This window comes from Pantherophis guttatus, chromosome 3 (assembly GCF_059756535.1).
Source record: "Pantherophis guttatus breed Tessera chromosome 3, ASM5975653v1, whole genome shotgun sequence".
NCBI classification, from domain to species: Eukaryota; Metazoa; Chordata; class Lepidosauria; order Squamata; family Colubridae; genus Pantherophis; species Pantherophis guttatus.
In genome coordinates, this window is record NC_142065.1 from 65,587,749 (window position 1) to 65,601,821 (window position 14,073).

A 14,073-nucleotide genomic window follows, 5' to 3' on the forward strand; every position below is an offset into this window, starting at 1 on the left:
AGGAATTTTTGGGAAAAGGGTTGGTAATGTGGAAATAGTCCAATTTCAACTTTTACTTTTCTAAATCATCACACAAAATCACAGCCTGTTGCATTCCTTCTGATAATCCAAACTCTGCTATTAATAAATTTTCTTTAAGAGTCAGTTGTCTGCAATTATTAGTCAGGGACTAGTCTGATGTTTCTTCACTTTCCTCTCCCCACTGCTTCCTTTCCTTCACCATCTTTTCCTCTCCATTAATATATTAACACTTACTTAGGATGACTGTTCAGTATTTATAGGGCAGCATTAAGAGAGATTCCCAGCCACTTTTCCCTGAAATAGCCAATGAGGTAAGCATCGTTACGGATGTGAAAAAGTCTTCGTTTAGCTATTCACAGAGGCAGCCGCACAATGAAAAATCCCAGAGAGGAAACTTTAACATCCTCCTCTAATATAGTAGTTGAACATCTTATCAGGCTAACATAATGGGCGTGCTTTTTCTCTTGCAAAATATTATTCTGAGGCCAGAAAGGAAGAGATCCAGACAGCGCCTGGTTCTACAAACAGCAGAATAATCTCTCTTGTACAGTAATATTCCAGTCATCAAAATCTTCGTCATATGGATGCATATGTGCACTTATTTATACACTTCTGCTGAAAGTAGAACTTTTTCTACCTTCTAATTTATGGGAGAATTAGACTGATATTGCTCATCAAATACTATGAGGTCAATAAAGGATCAGAAGCTACAATCCAAGAAGTGACAATGACTTATACTATACATATTTAAAAAATGGCATACAAGATTGACTGGAGTAGAATAAGACAGGAAGAGTCAATTTTGTTCAGATTATATAACTTCTTTCAGGACTAGCTTCAAGCTCTGCCATCCTCAGTATGCCAGCAAAGTACCATTCAATGCTTTCCCAGAATGAAGAGTCACCAAGCACATTATAGATTTAATAAATGATTCATTTTATGGATTCAAATGTTAAATTGAGACTTCCAATGGTCTTACAATATTTCTGCATCTAAATATTGCACTGAAGCATAGTTACTTCACTGAGGAATTACACTTTGTTGAGAAAAAGAAGTAATACAAAGAAAAACCATAGTTAGATTGTAAATTCTTTCTTTCTCACTGTCATCCTAAAACTTGCTTGAAAATTAAGTCAAATGAAAGACCAACTGGACTTCCCCTTTTGCTTTTGAGAAATACGTTTGCTCACAATATTCTAAATGCCATTAAAGAGAGCATGAGCGAGTTCAGTGGCAGAGAAACCCTGTAAGAAAAAGATCTGTGAACAACTCATAGTCAGAATCAATCACAAAAGTTAGCTCTGACTAAATTCTATTGAAATCAAAGCACTTACATAATCATGACCACACCTGCCTACTTACTTTCATTAGTCCATATGCTATTCAGTATTTACACATATATATCCTGCCATTCATTCAAGTTGCTTGTGCTAGACAACTCTGATAGATCTGCATTCTGTTTCCTCCTAAAGTTGTTAGAGCATGAACTGAAGTTAGTGTAGGCATATATTCAAAGAGTAAGCAACTCTCACTATTGGTAACTTCTAAAGAGAACCTTGGTACTAGGTAATTAATGAGGCCAAATGCTCTTTATTGTTCTATTTATTTTTTTTATGCTGTGGCATATTTTGTTTTCTCTAGATTTGCAATTGGAAAAGGTAGATTTCAATCAAATTATAACACAACTGTATTGTATATTTGTACTGTATGTACACAACAGTGGTGGGTTTCAAATTTTTTTTACTACCGGTTCTGTGGGTGTGGCTTGGTGGGCGTGGCAGGGGAAGGATACTGTAAAATCTCCATTCCTACCCCACTTCAGGAGAAGGATACTGTAAAATCTCCATTCTGTCCCCAATCCAGGGGAAGGTTACTGCAAAATCCCCATTTCCTCCCGATCAGCTGGAATTTGGGAGGCAAAGAATAGATGGGGGTGGGGCCCGTCAGAATTTTTACTACCGGTTCTCTGAACTACTCAAAATTTCTGCTACCAGTTCTCCAGAACTGGTCAGAACCTGCTGAAACCCACCTCTGGTACACAACTGTAAGAACCCTGTTGGAGCAGTGGTTAGAATGTAGTATTGTAGGAGAACTCTTACCACAATTTGGAGTTCAATTCTGACAGGGCTCAAGGTTGATTTAGCCTTCCAGCTTTCCAAAGTCAGTAAAATGAGAACCCAGATTGTTGGGGGCAATATGCTAACACTGTAAACACCCAGAGAGTCTGTATAACAATATGGAGCAGCATATAAGTCTAAGTACTATTGGTATTGCTATTTATATTCCAGATCAAATGCTGCTGTAGCTTTTTTGCAGTAGACAGCTGAAGGCCTGCCAAGACTTCATTTAATCTCAGCTATATCCACATTATATATTGAAAACTCCATGACAGATCAATCTGTGGCAGGAGGAATGGTGGTCATGCAGTATAAATGACCGATGGAGAGATTAGATTCTATCTGGCCCAAATTTTATAAATGTGTAAATTATGGAAGGGATATCATCTTGGCTTCCTTAGCCTTTGTTCTGCTGCTCATGGTTTTGTGTGGCTTTAAATTAGATACCGGGTAGCAATAGCATTGATTCTCTTTTAAACTGTATTTTGCTTTAGTGAAGACTTGAGGTTATGCAGACACATACAGAAAGTTTATGTAAGGTCAAACATGACCTTCCAAGGTCATGGAAAAGTTCATACTTTGTATGTGGAGTGCAAAAAACGTAAGATAAATCCACAAGGTATTTTGGATTGGACTTCCATTTCCTGTGGAAGGTGTTCTTTGACCATAAAAAATTGCTATACAAAGTCATTTGAAATAATCAGTAGATATTTTAAAAACTTTTATTGAGTCAACAGTACTTAAAGAAATATCTGAAAATAGTCTGAGATGGAAAGGGAAATGTATTTAGATTCATGACCTCCCTAATTTTGTAACTACATGGGTAATACTGTCTGAATCTAAACTGTATGTTGATTTTAGCAAATTTCAGTATATTTATGTTACAGAGAATTCAAGTATGTTTTAGCTGTTGAAATACAAATTTTATATTGTTTTTCTTTTTCAGTTGTGGAAATCAATCAAACAATCAATTTCACCTATTACTAGAATGTTTGAATACCAACGAGACAAATTCAAATGCTAGGACATCACAACCTTCTTGTTGAAAAACATTACATAACAAGTAATAAATCAGGAGACCGTATCCTATTTATTGGCTTAGCAACATGTGCATAGAGACTGATTTGCATGTGATTGACTGATGGATGAACTGATTACATGCCATCATTATTTTTAAAACTTACCTACCACATAGATTGATTTTCTCCATACCAATCAGCCCCTAAACCTGTTCTTTTAGGTTTCCCAACAGTGTACTAGTCATTGCTACTTTCATTGTATCTATCCACCTTGCTGCTGGCTATCATTTTCTTTTTCCTTCCGCTTTTCCTACTTTTAAAGCCTTATAAATGATCAAATCAGACTTTCAGTGAAGAGACTGCAGTGTGTATTGTCTCAAAGCTCCTACTGTTAAAGTGGCTTCACAAGCCAAGAGCTTACCATCAAGCTGTTTATATTAAGATTCTTGACTTGTTCCTCCAAAACATGCTAGAAATCCAAAGCGGAAAGAATCTGTTTATTTTTTTACTTTAGAAGATAAGTCAAAGAATTTCCGTCTGGATGTAAAATTTAGCTTTTGCTTGAGGGTGATTCTTGGGAGGGGGGGGTGTTAGTTAAGCAACTAAATTTCATTTTATTAAATTTTATTTTAATAAAATAAAATTTTAAATAAAAGTTAATTCGATGTGCATAGTGCAGCAGGGCACTGTAATATTTTATTTTATTTTTTTATTATTCATATTTCTATGCCGCTCACTCTCCGAGGACTCTGGGCGGCTTACACCAAAGACAGTATACTAAATAGCATATTGCCCCCTAACAATCTGGGTCCTCATTTTACCCACCTCAGAAGGATGGAAGGCTGAATCAATCTTGAGCCGATGAGATCTGATCCGCTGAACTAGCAGTCAGCTGAAGTAGCTGCAATACTGCACCCTAACCACTGCGCCACCTCAGCTCTTATACAAGCAACAGCCCAGAATTCTTAAGGTGACCAGAATTCTTAAGGATCATCAATGAAAGTTCCGGTTCAGGTCATAGATCTGATTCTCTATGTAGCTGAACAATAATAACTACAACAAATCTATTCCAAATGACACAAAAACTCTTTTCCATCAAACCCACCCTATCATAAAGGGTTATGGAACAGTAACCCCATATATCTGGATGACACCAGACTGCCAATGTCCAACACTGGTAATGAGATAATTAAGAGTGTCAGATTTTACTTTACTGATTCATTTAGAAAAATAGAGAGAAGTTCTCGAGTTCATAAATCTTCTTCTGCAAAACATTTTGCGTATCAATTTCAGACTGGGAGCAGGGTGAGAGGGAGAGAAGAAAAACAGGGCAAGCAAGAAGTAGTTTGGCTGTACAGACATTTACCAACAGGAGGGAGAAACAGCAAGACAGCCAGTTTTGTACGTGTGTCTCACTCCCACTCAGAATTAAAAAGAATTATAATTGTAATTCTGTATAATTCTATTTTATAGAAGCTAAAGCAGACCAAGAGTAGAGTCACAATCTGGAACTAGAAAAAACCATTTTAAGGCATAAATAAATAAACATACAATGAAGGAAGTAATAATCAGTCTTCAATAAACATTGATGAGATGGGTGGCACATAAATCAAATAAATATATGAATAAAACATTATTCCTACAACAATTACATATTCTGTATCCATGAAATCGGGCGGGGGGGGGGGGGCTAGAAAATTGCTGACCATTCCTCTTCTCAGTTTCCTTTTCTTTGGTCATTCCTGTCATTGCAAGGCTGGGCAAATGGTGTAAATGCTTTCTCCGTATCCTGGCTCAGGCCTGATGTATATAGAAGAGGAGCTGGCGGGGTAAAAAATGATTGGGGTGAAAAAGGAAAGAGCCATACATGTGCTTGATATTGAGCAGACAGCTGTTTCCTCCGGCCTCTACCTCGTCACAGGAAAGTCAAGGCAAAGCAGCCAAACCCTCTTCTGCCTCAGTAAACCAGGCCATCTGTTAATTGCTCAGGAAAAGTATGTTGGATTTGTAACTTGTCCCTGCACAGGAAACAGTGAAACTGTCCATCTCTTCTATTGTCTGCCTAAAGCTGGTTCACTTCTGTGCCATGAGATGATCAATAATTTGATACACCTTGAATTCTATGCTTCATCTACAGCAGAGAACAAAACTATGATTACAAAAAAAAATAAATAAAAATGCCACCTTTTGGTGATATCCCAAATCTGCTGCCTTACAGCGATACTGATAAGGGGCCCTAGGCCCCTGTTTCCCTTCTAGAGGACAATTGGTATCTATTAAACAGAGGATTATTACTACCCTTAGTTACAAATTTCTGGTTCATAAATGCAAAATGGTGGTTCTTCAACTCTTAGTTAACACAATAAACTCCAGAGAGGAAAGAATTAACACATGGAGAGGATGATGATGCACACACTTGTTAATCAGAGTTCTTGATTTAGTGTGTCATATGAACTCAGCCTGGTTCAACTATTTAAATAATAATAATGAAAAAGCCTGAAATTAGTTCAGTGACACAGACAATGCTATCAATTACAAACATGATGTGAATGCTTACACAGCTGCATTCCTTCATAAACAGCTATGGAAAATGGGAATCAAATCATTTCGGGATTGTTGTGTCTGTGAGGAAATTGAATATTTAAATAAATAATTGCAGGGAACTAGAAGCTGAGTTAATGAAGAATGGTGAACAAAGCAAGGCATATTAGTCTTGATAGGAAAAAAAACCTGAGACATATAATGTAATTTTCAAGTATTTGAAAGGATGCTACATGAAATGAGCTACCCCCAGGGATACGACTGATCCCGGACCTCCGGACCTTCCGCCGGGCCCTGAAGACTTTTTTATTTCAGCAAGCCGGGCTGGGTTAAAAATCTTTTAATTGGGGAATTTTATGGTAAGGTGTTTTAAATTGGGGAAGCCAAAGATAAATTTAATTTTGTTTTAAAGTATTTTAATATTTGTATTGTGTGTTTTTAATTTTGGCTGTTCACCACCCCGAGTCCTTCGGGAGAGGGGGCGGTATAAAAATTTAAAAAATAAATAAATAAATAAATACCAAATAAGAGCCTTGGTAGTACAGTGGTCTAAAGCACCCTGTTATTAAAACCAGCTGCCTGCAATTACTGCAGGTTCAAATCTCGCCAGGCTCAAGGTTGACTCAGCCTTCCATCCTTTCTAAGGTAGGTAAATTGAGGACCCAGTTGTGGGGGCAATAAGCTGACTTTGTATAAATATACAAAAGGATGAAGGCTATTGCTTAGTGCATTGTAAGCCGCCCTGAGTCTCTGGAGAAGGGCGTCATATAAATCAAATTTAAAAAAAAAAGTGGTAGACTCCTTTCAAGCAGAGCTAAAAGAAATATCATGGCATAAAATGCTACTTCATTAGCCTTCTTATTTCCTGCTCAAAGCAGCTAGAACAAAAAACCAAAACCAAACAAGTTTTATTCAGCAAAGTTGTTCTGCCTATATGACACACGAGCGGAAAGAAGGAGAAAAAAAGAGCCTCTGTAATCCTTTATGGATTCATCTAGGTGAATTATGGCATGGGTTGTTTGAGCGACCGGCTCTCCCCAATTATCTGTCCCACCAGATCCAGCAGAACAGATATACTATGGACCTCATCTGCTAGTGGGACCCAGGAGACGGGCCTTTTCTGCCATGGCGCTCATCTTATGAAACATCCTCCTCCCTGAAGTGAGGCTGGATCCCTGTTTTCCAAAAGGAAGACCCTCAAAATCTGGTAATGCCAGCAGGCCTGGAGGGTCCCAGCGGCCCCAATGAAGTACTGAGGCTCCATTGTTTTGACATCTGCTGTCCTCTCTGACTGCATAATCACAATTTTGGATAATAATTGTTTGTTATATAATACTGTTTTATGGTTTTTATTCAACTCTCCTCAGAGTCATTTTTTCATGAGATATTAATTTGATGAATAAATGAATAAATAAATAAAATAAACTATGCTGGTAATATGCCCAGTTTGGCACAAATTCAAAGAAAGTTTTTTCCCCCAAACACTAAACATGCCAAACCTCGATCTTTGGAGGGAAATGCAGAAAACAGCTGTTTCACATGAGTTTCAGCATTACACCTGAAAGACTAGAGGTCACTTGGCATTTATATTTCCATTTTCCCAGAATTATATAAAGAAACCCTACATTTGTTTTCTTGGCTTAAGAGTGTCCTTGCCTTTCTTACTTGGTTTTACTAACGCCAACCTAATCCAATCTATTGACAATCTCCTCCCTTTCCCCAAATCCATTCCTGGCTGCTAATGTGTTCAGCTAATATAATAGCTCAATAGTAGTAAGTGCAAGAGAGATCTTGGAGTCCTAGTGGACAGTTACTTAAATATGAGCCAGCAGTGTGCCGCCACTGCCAAAAAAGCCAACGCAGCCCTAGGCTGCATTAACAGAGGAATAATATCAAGATCATGTGAAATGTTAATATCACTTTATAATGCCTTGGTAAGACTACACTTGGAATATTTTGGTGGCCATGATGTAAAAAAAGATATTGCAAATATAGAAAGAGTGCAGACAAAAGCAACAAAGATGATTAGGGGACTGAAGGCTAAAACATACGAAGAACCGTTACAGGAACTGGATATCCTAGTCTAATGAAAAGAAGGACCAGGGGGGGATATGATAGCACTGTTACAATATCTGAAGAGCTCCTATAAAGACAAGAGGGATCAAACTATTTTCCAAAGCACCAAAAGGCAAGACAAGAAACAATGGTTGGAAAGTAGAAGAGAAGCAACCTAGAATTAAGGATTAATGAATTAATTTCCTAAGGGTAACAGCAATTAATCAATAGAACAGCTTGCCTTCAGATGCTCCATCACTGAAGGCTTTCAAAAAGAGACTGGACAACCATTTGTCTGAAATGATATAGGGTCTCCTGCTTGATGAGGGGATCGGACTAGAAGACCTTCAAGATCCCTTCCAACTCTGTTATTCTGTTTGTATTCTTATAATGATATTTGTACCAAGTTTAAAAAAAACAGTACATTGTTTTTCAGTCTGTGCTACTGCTGCTTGATAGTATCTAGGTGTCTCTCCTCATGCAATTCACCATGAACTTCTAAGATTGGGATGCTGTCTATTATCCCAAATTTAGTTGGCAGCAGTATTAATACAAGTAGGCTTATCCCACATTAAAATGAACATGTAACATTTAGATCGGACAAAACAAAAATCCAATTTCAATACTTCATCACTTGAAATGTTGTGCTCTGTTATAATTTTAGCATTTCAACAAATTTAAGTAAACCAATTCTCAACAATCAATCAACACTTTGCGAGAATGTGAATCTAAGATTTTCAGTTTCTTTATAGGAGGGCTGTTCTACCCGGAGTTCACGTCAAGCTTCCAAAAGCCACAAGAATGGCTCTGAGCCCTTCCAAAAGTTGCAACTGAATTACAATTTTAATTTAATGTCAAATTCGTAGGAAGTAATTATGTTAATTGCATTTAATTAATGAAGTTAAATTAAGTAGGTTCCATGTTTTAAAAATGCATCCTAGATTTACACAGAGAAAAGTAGTATTACAAAAGCTAATTTTGAAAGATTCTACCTCTGGGATCCCTTCAAGTGTATGGTGGCAGACACTTTTAAAAACATAAAACAACTTGCAATATAGGTGTCAAAGGGAACACTTTTCCTTACACAAGCATGCTCAAATGATAAGGTTATATGCTGTACTTGCTTCCAGGTACCATCATGATCAGAGATAAGAAAGATAATATCTAGGAGATGGAAAAATCCTGTCCAGGAACATTTGCCAAGAGCTAACTTTATTATTATGTAAAACATGTTCTAATTTCCCGGTCCTTCTAGCTTTGTGTATTTATCTTAGAAATATTTTAAGAAATCTTGTTGGTCACTTCCTTGTTTGCAGATTTTAATCTATTCCATTTCTAAGTGTTATTACTGTTTAGTTTATTTTACTGCTTAGATTGTTAGTGTTTTACTGAGATTCTCAGATGTAGTATAGTATAAAAATCTTCTATATACACAAACAAACCAAGTGTCTCGCTAGCAGCGTCTCCCTCCCTGTTGGATATATATTCCACACACTGTGATGGAGATAAAATTCTTATATATATGGTGCTTGAAGAGAAATGTTTGTTTTATGTGCCAAATTACAATTTGTGGATGTTTTAAGTTAAATGAAGTCCTATCGCAGTCTCTACCATGGAACGGAGTACAATTTTGTTACATGTGACATTTATAGACATTTACTGAAATAATAAGCTGGTAAAATAGAAGACTTACTATGCAATATGCCACCAGGGCTCCTTGTGTAAAACCTGCCAGTACATCTGTGGGGTGATGTTTGTGGTCGGATACACGAGAAAGTCCTGTGTAAAATGCCATCATGATCAGTGTGAACTGGAGCAACGGGCGCAACAGGCGGGCTCCTCTCCAAGTAAATCTGGCTTGCAGGTACAACTGTAATGACAAAGAAAGTAACAGAAAAGCACAATGATACTGTCCTCAAAGCAAATGAGACTGTCAACTTTCTCCAACATGAAGCTTCCAAAATCCTGGTTCAGTGCTATGCTAATGATGGCGGATTAACCAACCTCTGGGCAACCTTCTTCAATTTAGCCAGTTCTCCATGTACAAAAGCTAGTACTAAATATTAGGGTACCAATTTCATCTTGCTACTGATTTCAGGGTGCCTGACCAATTTCATTTTGGGCATATTAGACTATGACTCCCATTGAACCTAGCAAATGTAACATTGGAGAAAGCTGATACAGATGAGCAAAAATACAAGACTGATAGTTTTTTTTCCATTTTCTGTGTGAGGGGTATCTATGCCACTAAGTATCACATCACATGGCAGAGAATTCTTTAACTCGGGGGTTTTCACTTCTGGGTTATGTCAGCCATTGGGAACTGTAGGCCGCAACACCTGGAAAATGACAGGCTCTCCCAATCTTTATGAAAGTTAATTAGTCTTGGAGGGGGGAGAATTGCTTTCCAGAGGCACATTTCATCCTGCTCCAATTTAGATTAAAAATCTGAATGTTCAAACCGTTTATAGCAAATTATCTTGGCTTTCCTGGATCGATGCTAATAAACTTCACTGTGTAACCCTGAATCTCATTCTGATAATTACAAGGATACTGTCTCGCTTTTTCCAGGTTATAATATTTCCTTTTTGTCATTTTTCCTCTTGGACTAAATAAATATTCCACACTTAAGAGCTTCTTCGTAAGAAAGGTGCCCTAATCCTTTTGGCTTCCCTTTTTCTGTGCTCTGTAAAAATCTACAAAGCTCTTTCAAAACTGGCTGCTGGATATCTTAAAATACTATGTAGTCTCTTACACTGTGAAGTCATATGTTTGAATTTCACCTCTTTTCTAGTTTTGCCTGAAATTCAAGTTCTGTTGAGTTGCTTTCGACTTTTAAGGCTTCTTAAATATAAAATTTAGAGTGAAAAATGACATTCCTCCCCACTTATCCTGATCCAGTTTCCTCTCAAAAGCTGAGGGCAAAGCCTATTTCTCAGGTTCCTGTGGGAACCAGGGAGGCGAAAAGGGAAAGAGGCTGCAGGAAACACATAGACGTCTACTCACAAATCAAAGGAGCTGGTAGCTGACCCAACCCAAAAGTCAGGGTGTGGAGAATGTAGGCCCGACTGAATACCTCATCAACTACTGCCTTCCTGTGCATAGGAAGCAAGGAATGGGATGTGACAAGGTCACAGAAATGTCCCATGTAGGATCTGAGCTGTAATACTGATTGGAGGAATTGAACTGTTACGTTACACCTACAAAGAGTGCATTAAAAAATCCTACATATTGCTGAATTGAGAGCTTACAATTAATAAGAAAATATCCAACAAAAGTTTCTAATTCCCTGAACATGAAATGCAATCAGATTCTTTGCTGGAACGTAATTACTGAATGACATGCTTAAATCTTGAGGTTGCACTTGTTTTTTTGTGACTAGGGATCCCTTGTCTGAATCCCAAGCCTCTCAAACTTTCCTTAGAAGAATTCTCTCATTTGATACAATTTTCTGTATCTAAAACTTATTCATATTCAGTCCTGATCAAAGTATCTGTAGTTGAATGCAGTGGGTGTAATTTCCGGGTGTGTGTACAGAATTCAAAACCTTCCCACCCAAGTTCATCTCCTAGATCAGAGGTGTCAAACTCATGGTTGTCACGGCGATGTCACGTGATGTATTGGGACTTTTTCCCCCTTCGCTAAATCAGGCGGGGGCGGGGCTAGCACGTGACGTATCCAGCCCACAGGCTGCGAGTTCGACACCCCTGTCCTAGATTAATGAACATGGTCCCATATCTCTAGAGCAGAGTTGCCCACAGCTGCCCCAAATACTCTCTCCCTGGATTATTTCTATCAACACAATGGGTCCAATTTTATGCCCTCCTCTGACTGCCATGCATTCTCACACTGAAAAGTTATTTCAGCTAAGCCCAGTCCTATATTAGATCTTGTTTTTCTTTGATAATGTTAGTGTGATTAAGAGTGCATTAGCGCTATAAAAAAATGGGAAGAAAGTGCTTAAAAACTTTTTCTAGCAATAACCCAAATGTACATGTCTGACTGACAAAGTCAGGCAGGTTGACCAGCTTGAGGACAAGCCGTGTCTAAATCCCATTTTTGCCAGTTCTTATCTGGCATATTAGAACTGTTTTTGGAACAGACAACATCTACCTATTGTTGCTGGAAAATGGGAATAGTTCATTAATAGCCCTTCCCTGAAATGTTACCGTCTAGTGGGACCTAGGAAGTGTGACTTTTTTTGTAGCAGCTGCTATCTTGGGAAACCCCCTTTCCTTGGGGAGCCATCAGACCTTCACCCTGTTCTCCTTCCAGAAGGCTGTAAAGAGCTGGATATGCCCCCTGGCACTGGGATAGAGTAAGATAGAAAACTGAAGGTGGTTTAGTTGCAGGCAACAAAGGAGAATGACTGAAATGTGTTTTTAAGATGATTTTTACCATTTCTTGGTTTTACCATTATTGTGAACCATTCAGAGTTGTATTCTAAGATGTGAGGTCCTATGTTTCTTTTAGATAAATAGAACCACAGTATTCCACCCATAAGGGCAATTTTGCTACTTAAGTGCTCTGAAAGAGAAAGCTAAAGCCAGTGAAATTTTACTCTTGATGTGTCTTTTAAAATTAAGCTTTAAGTTGAATTTTAAAATTTTAATCAGTATATGCATATCCTTTTATGATGAAAAGATAATGTCTGACTTGTAACCAGCACTTTTTGTATAAGAGTGATACATATACCCATAGAATCAAATTCCCCTCAAAAAATTTAGATATGTCTCAAAATATGACATGGTAACAAATTTGCAAAAAGCCCTCCTAAGAAAACAGAAACAGAAGCTGGCTTTATCACAGATGAATTCAGGCTAAAATCTGCATTTAAATTTGTTATGATCAAATGCTGTAAAAACAGCAGGTTTGTCCAAGACTTTTACTAAACATGAAGGGTTAATTAAATGAGTTCTTGCTAACCAAATCTTCCCGTCTCATTCATGATCCATTTTGACATTGCCATCCTATCCTTACTTCTTAAAGGCTTTCATTATAAAGTGAAACCAAGCTAAAGAAAACAAAACTTTATTTTTTTTAAAAAAAATACTAGTTGTTTTTGTAGCGAATTATATATGGTTTTTTAGTAAAGTCTCCAACTGCTGCAAACTCAATCATAGGAGGTTTACAGAGGCGCCAAGGTGGTGTTTGGATAGTAACAAAACATTGAGCAACTACAGCGCCAGACCAATGGGCTGCCATGGGAAAAACAGCCACCAATAGCATGGACTAGAAAAGTGTGACAAAACCAAAGAGGGAGGGAAGAAAGCAATGACCCAGTGACCATCGAGTGTGAGAGTTGCTGAAAAACCATACAAGTATTAAAATTCTGGCAAGAGCTGCACCACCACATAACCAACAGCTCTGGGGGAATATGCAGCACCGCCATTGCCAGGGGACTTCCAGTGATGTCAGCGGGAATAGACTGTGGTCAGCCAGAAATCCTAAGCAAATAAAAATGAGGTATCCATGTTTCTTCAGCAAGTTACAGAACAGCAGGAGAAAACTATTAATAGTTGCTTATATTTTTACTTTTCGGAATACTTTGTAAAAAAAAATAAAAAGGAGGCTCATTCCAGCCTGTAACCCAAGCCCTGTTTCTAATTTCACCTCCTAAATGTCATTTTTTGCTATTTCCAGTAGTATTAGTGAACACACATTATGAAGCTTGTGCACGTCATATTAACTTTCAGCTTATTTGTCCTGGCTGAGCCAAAGCATTTTTAGATACTCCGTATTATTAAACAGAGATGAATTTGTGCCATTTAAAATTGCTAAGAAGGACAGAGGGACTCAACCCAAACTGGACATCCTCCTTTGACTTGATAACTGAAAATGTGTTGGAACTACAGCTTTTAATCATAATCCATCTGGAGAGTATCAGTTTGGAGCTGGTTAGGAAAAGGAAAAGAAAGATACAACCAACTACAAAGAATAAATACTTTGTGGGCTGAACACTTGAAATTCATATATACCATATCATATATATACTTATTTACACACACACATACAAAAATTAATCATGAGGCTGATGAGGTGGTTTAGTATACAATGTAATGTTGTTTTTGGAGATAAATAAGAAGGCATGTAAAATACTACTTGACTAATTGAAAAGTGGCTATAAAATTGATTCATAGCTTTTTATGATAGTAAAGATTAACATCTTACAAGTGAGTGAGTAGCAGAATTTGGCCTTGCTCAGATCAGTTAGAAAATGCAAGAGGGAAAGACTAAAGTATTTCCTTTGTTGAATTTGCACTTTGAAATCAGACACCAATGTTTATCTAATGAATAATACGCTGGCCATCATCCTACTG

The 14,073-nt window shown here is 37.6% G+C and overlaps 1 protein-coding gene across 1 annotated transcript in view; it reads right to left on the bottom strand.

The window, feature by feature from the left end:
- PLPP3 (phospholipid phosphatase 3) overlaps positions 1-14,073 on the bottom strand; it is an 84,622-nt gene that overhangs the window by 2,394 nt on the left and 68,155 nt on the right. Inside the window, exon 5 of the mRNA XM_034415168.3 lies at positions 9,447-9,623. Coding sequence (XP_034271059.1) covers positions 9,447-9,623 — 177 coding nt within the window. The remainder of the gene's footprint in view (positions 1-9,446; positions 9,624-14,073) is intronic.